Source organism: Paroedura picta, chromosome 2, assembly GCF_049243985.1.
Source record: "Paroedura picta isolate Pp20150507F chromosome 2, Ppicta_v3.0, whole genome shotgun sequence".
Lineage (NCBI taxonomy): Eukaryota > Metazoa > Chordata > Lepidosauria > Squamata > Gekkonidae > Paroedura > Paroedura picta.
This window is the reverse complement of record NC_135370.1, coordinates 149,752,904-149,772,018: the sequence shown is the minus strand read 5'-3', so window position 1 is coordinate 149,772,018 and position 19,115 is coordinate 149,752,904. Positions and strand designations below refer to the sequence as shown.

The 19,115-nt window shown below is 42.2% G+C and overlaps 1 protein-coding gene across 5 annotated transcripts in view; it reads right to left on the bottom strand.

Annotated features, from left to right (window-relative positions):
- The window catches only part of GPATCH2L (G-patch domain containing 2 like), a 43,175-nt gene that overhangs the window by 8,336 nt on the left and 15,724 nt on the right, over window positions 1-19,115 (bottom strand). For 2 of the 5 annotated variants that reach the window (XM_077323295.1, XM_077323297.1), the window contains exons 6-9: window positions 17,867-17,934; window positions 17,002-17,053; window positions 13,529-13,614; window positions 887-984 (exon numbers count right to left, since the gene is read on the bottom strand). In XM_077323295.1, the coding sequence (XP_077179410.1) occupies window positions 887-984; window positions 13,529-13,614; window positions 17,002-17,053; window positions 17,867-17,934 (304 nt within the window). Of the gene's footprint in view, window positions 1-886; window positions 985-13,528; window positions 13,615-17,001; window positions 17,054-17,109; window positions 17,150-17,866; window positions 17,935-19,115 lie in introns of all 5 variants that reach the window. The other 3 variants (XM_077323298.1, XM_077323296.1, XM_077323299.1) reach the window with 3 other exon arrangements.

Sequence of the window (19,115 nt, the reverse complement as noted above, 5' to 3'; positions counted from 1 at the left end):
ACTGATGGAGCCAGCTCAGGCTGTGTCCTTCACCTCCGTGGGGCACCCGGGTTGCATAAAAAGAGTTCACTGAAGCAGGACCTTGGTCAACTCGCAAGAGGCAAGCCGTTGGGCTCAGCCACGGATGTATTTGGGAAGAAAAGTCTTGCCTGAAAGGGATAGGGCTTGAGGCCACAGACTCCCTAATCTCCAGCCTGGGCCTGAGTGACGATTTGCTCCTCTCTTTCATTAAATCCCCCAGAGGGAGCTGTGCCCACAGGGAAGGAAAACAGAGGCCCACAAGCTATCCCAAGATAGGAAACATCCAAGTTTGTAAGGATGGAAAAGTGTGTATGTGTGTGTGTGTGTGTGGGGGGGAGAATCCAGTGACAAGGGCTGTGAGTGTCCCATTCATCACAAAAAAATCAGACTTATTACATCTACCGTGCGATCTCCCCATGGGGACTTGCAGCAGGATGCTAGCTGCAAAGTCCCGCAGAAGAACTCAACAGCATGCAAATATTTGGACCAGTCAAAAGCAGTTTGTGGTGCTTCTGCTAAGCCCAATGTAAGATATCACGGACTACCAGCTCCCTTCCTGGGGAAGGGAAGGGCCAGCAGCTATCAGATATTAAGACTGCATCTTAAGCCAGTTACGAATTTGGAAGAATATGGGGTGATTTATCTGCATCAGCTGAAATTTACTGGGAGCGCTGATAGAAAACACTGCAAGACATTGGGCAAGCCACATGTAACCCCATGTCATTTCTCAAAGCATTTTATTTCCAGGTTTCTTAGCACAAAAGAAATCTCCCTATGATAATTCTTATGTTAATTTAGACAAACATATCCCGATATTCTTCTAGTTCCTCTCATTGTCTTCTAAGGCTAACCCCCACTCCCTCACCTGGGGCTGGGCTGGAAAGGGAGGGCGTGGCCATTACTGGTTTTCGCTTCCTCTTGATATCCCTTGAGCATGGAGGTCCCAGATGGATATTAGTCTGCCTGAAAAGGAGGAAATAAACCTTATTGATTAAAATATTAAGGCAATAAACACCAGGCTGATGGTCCCTTTACAAAGAAAACGAGCAGCCTTTAATGATCTTTTACCAAATTCATTTAACGCACTAATTTCTCTAATGAAAAGGCCACAAGAGAGGATCAACACTTAGCAGTTCAAATATTACTCAGCAGTCACCCACCCAACTTATCTGAAAACAAAACAATATTAAGAATCAGCTGGAAATAGCTTATGGAACATTTTTTAATGTTCAGACAACTGTGAAGAAACAGAAAAATCGTGTGCCATCACCAAAAGAAAACAGAGGCTGGTACCAAGCGAAGAATATTTAAGTCCATCAATTTCAGTTCCTTTAACCCTGTGCTGGATGATGCCCTTGTCTTCAAATATTGAGCTAAATGTCCTTGCAAGTGCACAAACACAGCCAAACAGTAGTCAATTGGTTTCACAACTGCCTCCTTCTACTCTATGCAGATTTAAATTCCATAGTGCAAATACATAGGGGCTCTATGACTAAAGGTTTTGGATTAGAGCATCAAGGTGCAATTTAGTCCCGAGACAACATTTTAACTGTTATAGCAACTAATTAACATGCATTCAGAGAAGTTACTATTAGTCAATCTACATATTCTTGGTCCTTTTTGGTCCTGATGGCATCACATTCAGTCTGAAATGCTTATTTCATTTACTTCATTTGTATGGGGTTCACATCTTTCTTCACTCCTCTGATTTATTCTTTGAAACAACCCTGAGAAGTGGGTTAAGCTGAAAGAGTGTTGACTGGCCTGAAGAGGCTGAAAGAGGCAGTGGTGCGCCCATTGCTGAAAAAACCATCTCTGGATCTGTGAAAACCCATCAACTACCGACCCATCTCACACCTAGCATTTCTGGGGGGAAAGGTGGAAAGTGACGAGGTCAAAGTACACACAAACACAAACAAATTGTTGCTATGTATACAAAATTTTAGCAACCATTAACATAACCTGAATGGACTGAACTGTGAACTATCCTCCTCATCCCCAAATCCAATACTGTTAAAATCCCACATAAAGCAAAGGCAATGAAACCAGAGTTGTTGTGCCAGACACCTATTTTCCAAATTCCTACTGTAAATATGGTTTACTGGTGGCAAGGATGGGGCATTATCCTGCCCACAATACTTCTGTAAAATATAAACATCTGGCTCCCACACTTAACAAACAATACTGTTTTACAACAAAATGCAGGAGAACCTGGGAGAGCCCCATACCATTCTCAACAAGATAAAGGATATCTGAGCTAAAGAAATAAGTGCCAGAATGTTTTTTCCAGAAGTAAGATCTAGTAAGGCATCAGCTGATGCTAATACAGGCACAGTGGGTCATTAATCCCTATAACATACCTTTCATTCAAGTTTATCTTTTATTGATTATCTTCCCTCTTGTTAATAAATCAGGAGCTAATTGATCTCTCATTGGTTTTGTCCAGCCTGGTGGTAAAAGTGTCCATTTCATGCTCAGCCTGTGACGCTTGCCTAACTGCTCCTCTACCTCTCATCCTGAGAAAGCGATGCAGCGAGGAAGCCTACCTATAGAGCCATCAAAACATGTGCTTTAGTCCTTATGTAACGGCTCTAGATGAGCCTCTCCCCTACGAAGTGGGTAAATACAGAGCAGAGTTTTTGAAATGGGACTCCAGCTTCCACAATTATTCGTTTGTTTGTTTATATTTGGATCTGTTGTCTGCCTTCTCTCTGTGGACTCAGGGCAGATTACATCAAGATAAAATTCCATCAATAAAAGTTTAAGTTCTTGACAAATTCAGATTCAGAAGACCTTTATTTGCATACAAAAAGAAAACAGAGAAAGGGCATCACAAAGCGTTGACTGTACAATTATGAGACCTCATAGCCAGCTGCAGAAAATTTGGCAACCAATTCAATTACTAGAGAGTTTTTGTTTCCTAGTAAGAAAATGATCTCAGCCTCCTCATCAGATCCATGTTGCTTAGCAAGGAGTGAGTTGATCAGCTGCCCACGAATAACGGTGTAAAGTTGGGCAATAGAAAACAACATTGTAATATGGTTTCAACACAGCCAAAATCACAGGGACATCTTTCAGTATAAAATCAATTATTAAAACATTTAAAAAGATTAAATCCTCAGCATGCCCATTTTCTCTTTCATGGGAAAAGGTAGAGGAGGGTCATATAAAGCCCTTTAGTTAGAGTAGTGTTTTGGTGGATTTCCAGCAGAGAGGTCAGCAATTTCAGATGTTATTTCAGGCCTCGGCCATAGGCCTGGCGGAAGAGCCCAATCTTGCCAGTCCTGTGGAAAAGATTAAGGTCCCACAGGGCTCTGATCTCATTCGAAAGAGTGTTCTACCACCAGTAACCATAGTAACCATCCGACTCCAAAGAACTTCAGCTCCAGTTGCCCAGGTCTTTTAAAGTTCTTCTAAGAATGTGTAAAAAGGTAATAATGCTAAAGTGTCTCTGTCTCTACTTACTCTCTACCAAGTTACAACAGAATCCTGTAAGAGTTTTTACCAGCACAAAATGCCAGAACTGTACAACAAGATACAGTTTCTGCAAGCCAGTGCCAAGAAACCCCTGAAACATTTTTCAGACTTTGAGAAACCTCAGAAGTGGCACAATGGTTGGGAAGCATAGCTGTGTACACACCAACCCAGGGCCCCTCCACTTCCCACCCCCTCAGGCCCATCACTGGTCATTTGGGGAGGAGTGGGTGGGTTGACATCACCATATATGGTCATATCACCTGATAAGAAGTTTTAAAAAATATATTAAATATCAATTAACTCCCACTCAATCTGGAAACCCCTCCAGGGCTGTCTAGAATCAAAAGGGTTTTTAAAGAAAGCCTGAGCTATCATCACCATTTTGGGAGGCTCACATCCTTCTGCACACCTTGCTGAAGAAAAACTAGCATGCTTCTCACCTAGCAGATGCTCTTCAATGGCTAGTTGCAGGACCACTCTCCAAGTGACTTCCTTGAAAGCAGTGATTTTGCTTTCATTAACAGAATATGAAAAAGACTTACGCAATGCCCCCAACCTGAATGATATCCTTTCCCCATCATTGCTCAAAATACTAGGAATATCTCAAAGGTGTCTGGGCATGCTCGCAAGATGTGTGCCCTGCTCCCATATTGTGAACCAGCTACTCAAGCCAGGGTTTTGAGGAATACGCAAAACCAACTCCCATGCTCTATTAACCCTACCTCAAGGGTAGAGAATTTTTTCAGTCTATAAAAATTTCTTTCTATGTTCTAGGAAAGAGCAAAATTGTTCTGCTTATGAACTTCCAGCTTCATCCCATTTAGGTCTGCAGAACAGTTAGCCGGTTGTAAAAGATTACTTCCCCAAATGCATACAATGAAAAATTGGAATTAGACAGTACAGTCAAACAAGTGTTCTAAAAAAGCTAGCAATGAATGAGTGTCATATGAAGCTTTAATTTCAGGACCAAAAGGGGACGCAGCTGAGAAAGACACTGGAGTATCAAACTTAGAAATATCATGAGCAACATTTTCTACATCCTTAACACGCCCGCGGCGCCACGGGCGCCGCGGACTAAATAATTCGCTAAGCCCTCAGGCGGAGGGCTTTGTCCGTGATGAGGAAGGGGCCGGATTGGCCCCTTCCTCCTGACAGACCATCGGCTGGGCCAATTCCTAACCTGCTGAAGGAAGCAACTGCAGTTGCTTCCTTGAGGGCGGCCTGATGCGTCGGGAGGCGCAAAGCGCCTCTGACGCGTCAGGCCGCCGGCAAGGGAGCCCCTGGCAGCCGCGTGCCTCTCGCCGCTTCAGCCCGCCCGCAAAGGGAACCCCTGGCAGCCGCGCGGAGCGCGGCTGCCGGGAGCTCCCTGCCCAACGGCCTGATGCTGCGAGAGGCGCGAAGCGCCTCTCGCAGCATCAGCCCACTGACAAACGGAGTCCCGGCAGCCGCACTCCGCGCGAACGCCGGGGGCTCCGTGGTCTAGCGCCCGCTGCATTTAGCTGCAGCGGGCTTGATTGCTAGTACTTGAATATTAGCCCCCTGCAGCAAGCCCATATTCTACCAAAGCAGGACAATTTATCTTAGAATACCTCTCCACCCAGGTTTTCAAAGTGAAGTATGTGGACTATGCTAATATAAGTTACTACAAGTGTTTCTTACTCTACTTCCTACCAAATACAGAATTTTGCCTCATGTAGTTATGTAGTTCTCAAGTTAGCTGCTGCTGTTGTTAAGTATAACAGCAACAGCAAATACAGACTACATAAAAGGTACTTTTTCTAAGCCTTGACGTTATTTCTGATGGCTTCAAAGGTCAAAATTAATACCAAGAATAGAGATCCTCCTCCCCTTTGAAACAACCCCAGCCAGCTGGGCACCCAAATCTGATCTACACATCACAAGTAGAAATCTCTGCAAGGTGTACATACAATCGCCTAATTGAACACAGTGTCTGTGCATGCAAGAATTAACTCATGGTGTAATGAATGGCTAAAACTGCCTAAGTACTAAAATACAAACAAGTAATTTTTTTTCAATTTTTAAATTACACCAGCTTGGTGTAGCGATTAGGAGTGCGGACGTCTAATCTGGCAAGCCAGGTTTGATTCTGCACCCCCCCCCCCCCACATACACACACACAACCAGCTGGGTGACCTTGGGCTGGCCACAGCACTGATAAAGCTATTCTGACCAAGCAGTAATATCAGGGCTCTCTCAGCCTCACCAACCTCACAGGGTGTCTGTTGTGGGGAAAGGAAAGGGAAGGCGACTGTAAGGAGCTTTGAGACTCCTTCGGGTACAGAAAAGTGGCATATAAGAACCCACTCTTCTTCTTAAAATCCTGCCTCATTTTATAACAGACTAGCAGTTGGATTGACCTATCCAGAGCTTAGCCTGAGAGTGACAGTTCTCATGAATTTACCACAATCAGTGACATGTTTCTTATAATCCAATAGCACACAGAACCACTGCCATGCACATCTGTATAGGCAACTATACAGATGGGCCAGATGAACTGCATCCAATGGTACTAAAAGAACTTGCAGATGTAATTTCTCAGCCTCTGCCATTATTTTTGACAATTCTTGGAGAACAGGTGAGGTGCCAGAAGACTGGATGTGGGCAAATATTGTTCCCATCTTCAAGGGGAAAAAGGAGGTTCTGGGTAACCACTAACCCATCAGCTTGGCACCTACAGCTGGCATCATTTTAGAGCAATCTTTGAGCAGCTAGAGTGCCTGACTGTTATTACTAAGAGTCAGCATGACTTTCTCAAGAACAAGTCATGTCAGACTAATTTTATCTCTTTTTTTGAGAAAGTTACTACCTTGCTAGATCAGGGGAATTCTACAGGCATAGTTTACCTTGATTTCAGTAAGGCTTTTGATAAGGTTCCACATGAAACTCTTATTGACAAGTTGGTAAGATGTGGTATGGATCTTATTACTGTTAGATAGATCGAGAACTGGTTGACAGTTCTGCAGACCTTAATGACACCCAAAGGGTACTTGTAAATGGTTTGTCATCTTCTTGGAGAGGAGTGACAAGTGGACGGCCTCAGGGATCTGTTCTGGGCCCTGTGTTGTTCAACATATTTATAAATTATTTGGATGGAGAAATAGAAGGGGTGCTTATTAAATTTGCAAATGACACTAAACTGGGAGGAGTGGCAAACACACCAAAAGACAGAATCAGAATACAAGATTATCTTTGACAGGCTAGAGAACTGGGTTAAAATGAATAAAATGAATTTCAATAGTGATAATTATAAAGTTCTTCATTTAGGTAGGAAAAATCAAATACATCACTATAGGATGGGTGAGACTTGTCTAGGCAGCAGTATGTGTGAAAAGGATCTGGGGGTCTTAGTAGACCATACACTGAACATGAGTCAGTAGTATGACTCAGTGGCTAAACAGGCAAATGGGAATTGGGGCTGTATTAAAAGAAGTATAGTATCCCGATCACTTGAGGTGTTACCACTTTACTCTGCTGTGGTAAGACCTCACTTGGAGTACTGTTTTCAGTTTTGGGCACCACAACTGAAGAAAGATGTAGAGAAACTGAAGCGTGTCCAGAGAAGGGCTACCAAGATGGTTGAAGGAACGTGGTATGTTTAACCTGGAGAGGAGAAGACTAAGAGGGGATATAATAACCATCTTCAAATACTTGAAGGGCTGTCATATAGAAGAGGGAGCAGAGTTGTTTTCTGTTGCCCCATTGGTTTGGACCAGAACCAGTGGGTTGAAATTAATTCAAAAGAATTTTCAGCCAAACAGCTGGAAGAAGTTCCTAACAGACAGGTTCCTCAGTGAAACAGGCTTCCTTGGGAGATGGTGAGGTCTCCTTCTTTGAAAGTTTCAAAGCAAAGGTTAGACAGTCATCTGACAGTTTTTAAGCAAAGGCTAGACAGACATCGAAAATGCTGATTTTATGAACTTAGGCAGATTGTGAGGGGGGGGGCAGGAAAGGATGTGCCAGTGTTTGTCTCTTGTGGACCTTCCTTGCATATCCAGGGAATTGCCAGACACCACTGTGGGATGGGTGAATTTCCTCCAGGCCAGGCTGGATTCTGGAGATTTTTGGTGGAAGGATCGCATGGGCAAGGAGTTGGGGTCACTGTGGGTGGGGAGGTAATTGTGACTTCCTGAACTGTGCAGGGGGTTGGACTAGATGATCCTGGAGGTCCCATCCAATTCTATGATTTCTGTAATGCTGAGCCTTAACTACACCACTGTCTGCACCAGTGATAAGTATCTCTTCTCAACAATCCTTGGCTATGTTCTAAGAAGCAGCACACTACCAACCGATACACAGAAGAGTTCAGAACTGATTTCTTGTTTTCTTCTTTTTTTTAAAAAAAAGTTGCATTGTCAAACAGAAGCCATAACAGACAAGGCATGATTATTAGCTGCTTTGTGTTCTTAAAGAGCAGCAATTACAGGCATGTGAAAAGAAGGGAAGCAATCCCTGAGAAGCTCTTCCTTGCATGCCTCCCGAGAGGCAGCAGGCCATTAAAATTCCATGATGAAGAATCAAAACAGCCTGGGAACAGCCAGGAGGCAATACAGCAAATTAATACACCAACCATCCCCGGGGAGGACAGCAAAAAAAGAGGATTCTTCACTTTGCAAAATAAAATTATACTACTAATGATAACAGAGTCACCAAACCACCCACCCACACAGACACACCACTTCTAATGATGGGGTGTGGAAATCCCAGAGCTGCCTAATGCTTTCAGAGAAGTCCCCCCACTTCACAGACAGAATTGCTAGAAAGGGAGTCTTGGAATATTACAATTTATGCAGCCTTTCAACTGTGCCTTCCAAGGAACACTCCTCACAGAGCCTTCTCCTTGACACCGCAAAGCCCACCTTGCACACCCACGGCTCTGCAACTCAGCAATCTGGCTGGCGGCTCTGTTTAAATGAAGCACTGGCTTACAAGCCAGTAACTACGCTGTCAAGTGAATGGCACCAGAAATCACTGGGGAGGCAAAGAAAACATGAGTTAAGGCAGAAAGGTGGAAAAAAACAGAATTTGCCTAATAATAGTCTTCCCAATTGCTTAATGCATTCACGAGTGCTTTCCAAAGACATATGGCCCTTATACAAATTGTTAGTTTGAGCAGTATAGAAATAAAGAGAAGCTCTTTCCTATCTACTGGGTCCCAAAAACCTTGTGTCCCACAAAAACCCAGTAGACCTAGGCTTGTTCATAATTTACATGCTGTACTCTAGAGATTCCAAAAAGCTCTTGACTAATATCTCAAGACAGCCTTGCAGACAAAGAGTTACTAACTCAACTCAACCACCCACACATGTCAGTCAACCATATGTGGCTTAATAAAGGAACCAAATAAAAGGCCCTGCTTTAAATCTCCTGGAAGCAATTTAATCACAGTTAGGCAAGCAGGCAAGTGGCTAACTGCAAGCCTACTTGAAGTCCTATCTGGACCCCATCTAATCACGTATATGACATTATCAGCAACCTTTACTTCAGACAGTCAAAATATGCCATTTACACCTGGATCATAAAAGCAAAGCATACCCAATTCCTACTCAATGCAAGTGCAAATCTTCTTGACCCTTAAGCACAAATTCCCCCAATTAACATCCCCATTCTGGCAACTGTAGAAGAGTGAACAAACCCAGAAGGCCTCAAAGGAATCCCTTCTGGTCTCACACAGCCTTAAGATGCCATGTTGTTGTTAGTTGCACAGTCATGTCCGACCCATCGCGACCCCATGGACAATGATCCTCCAGGCCTTCCTGTCCTCTGCCATTCCCATTTAAGTTTGCACAGACTGCTTCAGTGACTCCATCCAGCCACCTCATTCTCTGTCATCCCCTTCTTCTTCTGCCCTCAATCGCTCCCAGCATTAGGCTCTTCTCCAGGTGCCATGTTTAAGATGCCATATTTAAGTAATAAAAGGATCACCCGTTATGTTTTGAAATAAAGGTCTCCCCTTTTAAGTAGTTATTTTGGCATTTTGATTAGTGCAATTTTTTCTATTCTTGAAACTAAACAGAGTGAATTATTTATATATTTGTCTCAAATGCAGCCTCTCTCAACCCTTTTACCATAGAAGAAACTCCTGAAACATTCTTCAGGCTTCAAGAAACCCCAGAAGTTATGGTAGCAGGCCACACCACCTGCCATGTCCCCGGGAGTCATATGTCATCAGAAGTGCCATCATCCAGACACACCCACTGGATGTGACATCACGGTCCATCGCCCCTGACCCTCCAAACACCAGAAACAGCCCAGCGCTCTACTCTGCTGGACTTTGAAGAGGGCTAGGGCAGGCAGCCGCTGCCCTACTGCCCCTGCCATCCACCCCCAGGGCAATTAAGTTAAAATGTCAGTACTTATCTCTGGACTCCAGTCACTACCACATGCAACCAGCCTTAGCCAGGAAGGATTTTTATGACCTGGGCCCCTCCTCTTTCCACCCCCTCCAGGCCCATTATTGGCTATTTTGGGAAGGGGTAGGTGGGTCGACATAACTATCATATCACCCAATACATTTTAAAGATTTTTTTTTAATATACAAAAAATTAACAGCCACCCAATCAGCAAAACCCTTGTGGGGCTGCCAAGGAAACCCAGGGTTTCACAAAACCCGTCGAGAAAGCCTGCTCTAATGTATAGATATGCAGTGAAAACCTTTTGTGTGCTTGTGTTATGTTACATCAAGCCACTTCCTACTTATGGTGACCTTATGAATTAATGACCTCCAAAATATTCTATCATTAACAGCTTTCCTCAGCTCTAGCAAACTGAAAGTTATGGCTTTCTTTACTGAGTCAATCCACCTCATGTTGGGTCTTAGTCTTGTCCTACTACCTTCAACTTTCCCTAGCATTACTGTCTTTTCCAGTTGAGTCTTGTCTTCTCATAACATGACCAAAGTATAACAGATTAATCATTTTACCTTCTAGGAAGAATTCAGGCTGGATTTGATCTAGAACCCACTTATTTGTCTTTTTGGCGATCCATGATATCCAACAGCTTTCTTACTGTCAGACTTTCACATCCATACATAGTAGTGGGGAATACTATATTATGAATTTTTTCTAAATTTAATTTACACACCACCCTCCCATGCTGTACAATTATCTTGTTCTTGGTCACAAGTGACATACCCTTATAGGATCTTTGCTAGTTCCTTCATGACTGCCCTTCTGAATGTCAAGTTCATTCCGATTTCTAGGTTGCAGTCTCCTTTTTGGATGATGACTGAAGCAAGGAATGGAAAATCTTTAACCATTTCAATGTCTTTATGATCAACCTTAAAATTATGTAATTCCTCATTAGTCTTCTTGTTGCTTACCTATAATCCTGCTGTGATACTTTCTCCTTTAAACTTCATCAGCAGTCATGTGAATTTTTTTTCTATTTTCTGTCAATAAATATCTCTAATTATCTCTAATTAATATTCCTTCCATCAGTTTTCACTCCACCTTCATTGAAATCAAATCCAGCTTTCCTTATGATATGTTCTGTACACAGACTGAATGGATAGCGAAATAAAATACATCCCTTTCCGAAACCTTTGTCAAATGGAAAGCATTCTATTTCTCTATAATCTGTAGAATCTTGTCTAGAGAAGATTGCACCTCAAAACAAGCAGAAGTTATAGCACACCCATTTCTTCTAAAACCATCCATAGCATTTCATGATCCATACACTCAAAAGCTTTGCTGTAATCTATAACGCTGATTCTCTTCTGAAATCCTCTAATATACTCCAGTAACCATTGTAAATTTGCAGCATGATCTCTTGCATTTCTTCCTACTCCAAATCCCGCTTGAACAGCTGGCATTTCTCTTGCCATATAAGGTGACGTCTTCATTGTAAAATTGAGCATCACATGGCTTGCATGGGCAATTAATGCAATGGTCAGATTCTATTTTTGACATCTTTTTCTCAAAATGGGAATGCAGATTGAGCATTTGCACTCTGTGGACTATTGATTTGTTTTCCATATTTGTCAGCATATTCCTGTTAAAATTTTAATGTATTCAGTTTCTTTTACCTTATATTTAATTTACACAATTTAACTGTGTTTCACCCATCATTATAAAGGTTATGGTTTTTATTTCATCCATTTATGTTGTAAATATCTGGTTGTTCTACTAATAATGTAGGTTTGCTTAGCTTGGGAAAACACATTGATCCCAAAGAAACCTCTTCAGTTACAGCGGTCATATTGAGTCAAATCAGTCTTCTGTGTTCCTAAATGCACGAAATGTCAGAAAAGGATTAAAGGGTGTATTGTATATCTGGTTGTATATCTGCCATCATTAAATATCAGAATTCAAGATACAGAAATTAAAATTAAGGGGCAACTTGGGAGAATGGAGAAAAGTGTAAAATTAATACAAATTTGTCTCATGTTAGAATCACAGAATCATAGAGTTGGAAGGGACTTCCTGGGTCATCTAGTCCACCCCCCTGCACAATGTAGGAACTCACAACTACCTGCCTACCCACAGTGACCCCAATTTCATCCCCAAGTTAACCCTCCCACAAAAATTTCCAGAATCCAGACTGGCCTGGAAGAAATTTACCTACCACCCCACAGCAGCAATTAGCAATTCCCTGGGTATGCAAGGAAGTATGTTGAATTATAGTATATTAAACTGTGTATGTTAAACTGCAGTTGCAATTTTACACAAAGACACTTGCTTACAAGGATGTTTTTCATGCTGGTAAATAAGAAATCTGTTGCATTGTTCCGCAGACCTCTGCAGCACTAGGCTTGCAACTGATATCTTTAATTTTCATATGAGGCTTCCTATGCCTCAAACAAAGAGCCTCTTGGGGCGCAGAGTAGTAAGGCAGCAGAAATGTTGTCTGAAAGCTCTGCCCATGAGGCTGGGAGTTCAATCCCAGCAGCCGGCTCAAGGTTGACTCAGCCTTCCATCCTTCTGAGGTCGGTAAAATGAGTACCCACCTTGCTGGGGGATAAACGGTAATGACTGGGGAAGGCACTGGCAAACCACCCCGTATTGAGTCTGCCATGAAAACGCTAGAGGGCATCACCCCAAGGGTCAGACATGACCCAGTGCTTGCACAGGGGATACCTTTACCTTTATGCCTCAAGAATGTACTGAAAGGATACGTATGTTCCTTGACACAACCAAAAAAATTAACTTTCTTTCAAAAATACACCTAATATGTATTTGGTGCACATTTCCCCTGCTTTTATTATATCATATTATTTATTATTACATTTTTCTACTGCCTTCTCTTGCAGCTCAGGGCAGTTTACAGCACAGATGCCAATGTACAGAAAGAAAAGATTGTTGCCACAAAAGCCGAAAGAAATGGAGACACGTTCCAGCCCAACACAGCCCCGGATTCCTCCTCCAGTCAGTTCCCCATGCCTCCAAATTCCACAAGCTTAAACAGTTCTTAGAAACACACACTTTCCCCCATAACAATTTCTCTTACCATGTAGTGTACTGAGGGACTGCATAATGCTGAGGAGGCTTGCAGTAAAACTCAGAATACATCCATTAACTTAAACAGTACAATGAAAATCAATGCCCAGTCTTATTCACTCACAGTGTGCACTGTGAGTGCACAACCACATTCACCTCAAATGCTGACATCTACTCAGGAGAGTTTACTGCTGACAATTAAATGTAGTCACCTCAGATCCCTATTCATCATATCCAGCTTCTATCTATAGGGACACTATAAAAACTTGCTGGTTGTGAGCAATAAACAGGAATAAATGTTCTTGGTATCTTGGGCAGCTGATGTGCACAACCCAGGAGGCATCCAAACTGGCATGCACCCTAACCAAGCAAAGACCAGCTGCTCTAGCCTCCATTATCCAAATATTATCTCTGTTCACATGGAGATGCTAATACAATGCACAACATATATGTTATCTGTCCTGTGACTGTTTTTCACACTAAAGAGCTGTGTCAACTTTTTGTCAACATACATGCATTCAAACAAAACAGATTACATCATGTCCTTCCCACAAATAGCAGAGTACAATGGTTACCTGGCTGTGCAGTGTGCTGGTGAGCACCGTCGGTGAGAGGCGTCAGAAAGAACATCCAAAGAGTACAGAGGAGATAGTGGATTGAACTGAAATGGCAAGAAAGTGGATCTGGTTAACAGCTAATCAAGAAACAGAATAAACAGAATTCATAGAATCATAGAATTGGAAGGGACCTCCAGGGTCATCTAGTCAACACCCCTGCAGAATGCAGGAAATTCACAACTACCTGCCCACCCATAGTGACCCTAATTCCATGCCCAGATGAGACATCATCCTGAAGTTCATGAGACTACAATATCTAACAACAGAACATTCTGCTCCCATCTCTGATCGGAAGATTTTGGATGCAACTAACTGGACTAAGGAGTAGTGCATGCATTCCGAGTAAACAGGCACAAATCTCTTTTTCAAGAAAGAATATCGCTAGAGATTTAAAGGACAGTCTGTTCTCACACACATTGTGCCGCCTAACACAGACATTATCTACCTTCTCCAGAGATCTGGCCTAACGCTCTCCACTTGAGAATCACCTACATAAATGTCACTTTGGTTCTACAGGAAAATCATTTGCAAAATATACATCCAGAGGTAATTCCTAGAAGATACGTACATAATTATAGTCTTCAGATTAAATGATATCCCAAATTTAACTTATACACATACAAACATACACACACACACATATGGGATGTGCACAAACCGGCTCATGAGCCAAAATTCACCAAGAACTTGGGTCAGTTTGAAAACCCCAAATCAATGTTCAGGGATGGTGCCTTCCCCAAACATTTAAACCTAACAGCTGAGTGTTGCAGCTAGCTGCTAGGTTTAAAGGGCAGCAAACCATTTCAATGGTCGGTTTCATTTCCCCCTGCTTTGAAGTGGGAGAAGTGAAACAGACTGGTGAAATAGTTGCCAGAAACGTAAACCTAACAGGAGGCAGATTCACCCATCAAGCTGAAATGGCTACAAGCCATTAAACTCACCATGGCTAGCCGCAGTCAGGGGAAAGGGGGAACAGGACTCATCAAACCGGCTCAGTTCAGGTAGGATCCTTTTGAGTCAGTTCAGTTCAGGAGCTGCCCAAAACTCCGAACCAAACTGGATTTTTAAAGTTCATGCCCACCCCTGATATAAAACACATACATAGATACATTCACTTCGGTGAGAGGTATTTACACACACACACATATTTGGAATATTATTTTATTTATACAAACACACACAAGATGTGTCTAGCTGTGATTACATTTTTACAGACTTGTCATTTTTTGTCTTGAGCAATCTAAACAGAAAACTATAATGTCTATAAAACCATTATCACAGCTAGACAAATAGGCAAAGGAAAATCGAAGAATTGGACAAATGTTCAAGCAGAAGAGTCCCAAAGACTTTGCACTGGAACATGTGGAATTTATTAATATTATATTTATACTTTTTTTCTGCCCGCACTTGAAGGACTCCGGATGATGGACTTCCACATGTTAAGGTCTCCGTGTATCTGCAAAGCTACCATGTCAATAAATTGAGTGATCTTAAATACTTCTCTTTGATGTGCAAGTTATGGTTGCACATTATGCAAATACAGAAATTTCTAAAAGGGGAAGGATTCATACAGTTCTTCTTGTATGGCAGCACAATGTGCCTTGCAAAATTCTGGGCTCAATTCAGTCTCTAGTCGTTCAGTTTGAGGGTTTTTGGGGTTTTTTTAAATCGAAGTGCTAGTAAAAAACACTGGGTTAAGTCTAGTCCAATATGAAGAAGACGATTTCATGGTTTATCTATTTACACTACGTTCATGGATAGCAACAAATTCTAACCTTGTTAAATCATTATGGTGAATCTCCATTTTCTTGCAGCCTTAAGGGTTATAGTAAAATCATAAGCAATTTTTATTTATTTATTTACTAGCAAGAAAGCCCATTGCAACCAGGAATGCAATGGGCCCTAGGACCCAGGGGACACCAGCAGGCACAGATCTCTCTCGCAGCAGGAGCCATAGGAGGTAATTTCGCAGGGATCTCTGTGTCTGTCTCTCAGGCATCTGAGAGCAAAGTGGCTAGCATCCAGGAAAGTTAGCCGGGAGCTGTAGGTGCAGGGCTAATCAGGATGCAGCCAGCTTTGCTGGCCGCACCCTGATTGGCCCTATTCCAGCTTGGCTACACCGGACTCGTTCCACCCCCTAAGCTGTTTCACAACTATTACGAGGAACAATGGATAAGGATATTCAGACAGGTCGTCTCGGGGAGGTTTACACCTAAAATCAATTAAATACAATATGAAAGCTCATAAAACCCTTAATTATACAAAACTAAAAATAACACCAAGAGAAAGATGATGGCAGAATTTCTACATAATTTCATGGGGGGGGGGGGGTAAAACTGAGTTATGTATATTGTAACAAAGCAGGATATAGACATAGAGTACTATTTAAAAAAAAACAGAACAATCCTTGTAGTATGTTTTTTTATATAAAGAACTACACACAGAAAGCTCTTCTAATGCAGCACTACAAGAATTAAGAGCCAACAGGTAGTCAGGAACACAAAATTAAAAAGTGTTTGTAATGAAATTCACTTTCAGCTGGACGGTTAAGCCTAACACCCTTCACTGTGATAAACCATAACATTATGTACAATAACATTATGTATGCCTGTGATAAATCATAACATTATGTACAAATAGTGAGGAAAAAATTCTTAGAAATCAAGGAATTATTTTGAGTTATTCATGGAGCTATTTTGAGCTATTCATGGAGCTATTCTTTCTCTCTATCATAGCATCTATAATAGACCCTCATGCCCACCATCTAAAACAGAACTAATGTCTGAGTTTTCTGTTAGAGGAATATCAACAGCTGTTGAGCAACAATTGCAGCATTAGTACCCACTACATGCTGTCATACAAATATCAGCCTTAAATTCTCAGACCATTGTGTAGCTTAGCACTAGTGCCAGTAAACCAAAAAGAGGCGGGACTACCAAAGAGGAATGAGCACCATTTTTAAATGAAAGAGAGATGGTTTCTCTACCCAAAGAGGGATGCACAGATAATGGTTACTGTATACTTTTGGAGCAGGCTCCTTGCAACCACAACTGGTTATCCTGGTATAGTAAGTAGAAGTCAATGAAGCATGCTTAGTGGCTCGCTCACTTGCTCTCTTAGCAGCAGTAGCCAAGCAACTTTTAGACACAGCATGACTACCACCTTCCTTTCTTCCCTGCTAAGATGCCAATATGGCTGAACTCCAGTTTACACAGCTATAAAAAGATAAAATATAAGATGGCACATACTGTGAAAAGTTACACATAATAAAACTTAATTGCTCTAATTACACAAATACTTCCACCAGAAAGCTGCCATGAAGAAGTGACCAAAGAGAACAAAATTGCAGGAGAAGACAGAGGCCTTTGTGTACTAGCTGGCACCAAAAGCTGAGGTCTACTAGAGCATGGCATCACATGGGTCTGCCTTACCTCTTGCACACAGGCTGTAACGTGGAGATTGGAGGGCAGTGTTTCATTCCTTCTAGAGAGAAAAATCAAGTGAGGAAAATATAAGGAAGCAAAGTAGAGCCATCTTACCTGGTTGCGATCCCTCATTCCCATAGACGGCAACCAGAAACTGGAGAGAGATGGCAGAAAAGATGAAATTGCAAGAAGCACAAGAAAACCAAGAATCAGAAGAGAAGGATAAACAAGACGGAAAAAGCAGATACACAGGGAAGAAAGGAAGGTTAAGCCTCTATGTCAGATAGGTGTGCTAAACACAGCTGTCAGACAAGCAGAATTAACCAAAGTACTAGTAGATGAAAAACTCAATCCAAAGGAGCATAACTATAGGAAGCCACACTGTCAACAGCCGGCTGACTGGGAAGACACTGCCATTATATTAAAGGGCAATGTCACCCATTTCTTATCCCATTTACATCTAAAGCAATACATTCAACATCCAAGAGGAGAAAGTAGTTGAGAAATGCAGAGCAATATCAAACTGGCCACTGCCTTGAATTGGCAGCATTACTACTGGCCAGCCATTTTTCTGGTTCTGATGTTTCTCTTTAACGTTTGCCCCACACTCTCTGTAATTCATAAATGTGTATGAGAATGAAGAAGATGGTTCAATTAACAGAGAGCAAGTGCAGCTGCCATTTGTTTCAGGCAACTGAACGGCAGAACAATAAAAACAACATGACCCCCACCCTGTCCCATAGAAGGTGGTTTTAATAAACCGGAAGAATTCCATTCCCAAAGAACAAAACATGGGGCAAGTCTCATTCTGGGCTATAAGCCTCCCTCCCAGCCTCTGACTTCTAGACCTTGGCAATGCTCCAATGCTTACTCTTTTTGGCATGGATCACCAATGATGTGGTTAATCCTCTCAGTGCCAATAGCACTCATGATGGTCTCCTGAAACACAAAGTGACAGGGGAAGCAAGGGAGACTGAAACTACACATAATAGGAACAGACTCTTTAAGAAAAACCCCTGCATTTGTCTTAATATAAAAAGAGGGCCTTTATGATACCTATCTATGTACACACACACGCACATCTCTCTATATCCAGTCACTTCAAGTCCCTTTTCTCCCAATCAGAGTTTGATACCCCCAAAACTTCAGGAAACCGTGGCTCCCTTCACCAGCATCCCCCTTCTGATCTTAAATTTGGGTCTCCTGCCCCTACATTATACCATATTGAAGAATAAAGGTAAAGGTATCCCCTGTACAAGCATCAAGTCATGTCTGACCCTTGGGGTAACGCTCTCTAGTATTTTCTTGGCAGACTCAATACGGGGTGGTTTGCCATTCCCTTCCCCAGTCATTACCGTTTTACCCCCCAGCAAGCTGGGTACTCATTTTACCGACCTCGGAAGATGGAAGGCTGAGTCAACCTTGAGCCGGCTGCTGGGATTGAACTCCCAGCCTCATGGTCAGAGCTTCAGACAGCATGTCGGCTGCCTTACCACCCTGTGCCACAAGAGGCTCCTTATTGAAGAATACCTGGATTTAAACAAACATACCCTCTGAGCTTCAGGCAACCCCCCCCCCTTCTAAAAACACAGACCCAAATGACATACTAATAAGATCCCGCTTTCACATTCACATTTACATGGTTCAGAATGACTTCTGAGGAGTTAACCAAAAAGGTGCATCCAGCAGCCTAGTATGAACTTAATTTCTCCCCATGCAAGGAAGAAACCAATTTAGTGGGCATGCATGCCCTGACATTACACTGAACTTTCAAATCTTTTGTCCCTGAAGCACACAATTATTTAGAAAGAGTCAAAATATTTGAAAATTATCTACTTTGCTTGCAGCCAGTGGTCCCAGTTTGATCACAAGGGACAGAATCGTGTCAGAGTCCCTTGCAATACAATTTGAAGGATCTAGATACAGACAATATGTCATGCATTCATATACATTTTAGAAGTCTTCTTAATAAATAACTGACTTAGAGAGTTAGTACTATAATGACCAAAAGCCAGCACTGTGTGTAACTTATTTCCTTTTATGGAACTCTGGAATCAGCACTTACAGGCACTAGAAAGAAGAATGGTGATCTAGCATGTGACCATGTGCACCTAATTAGC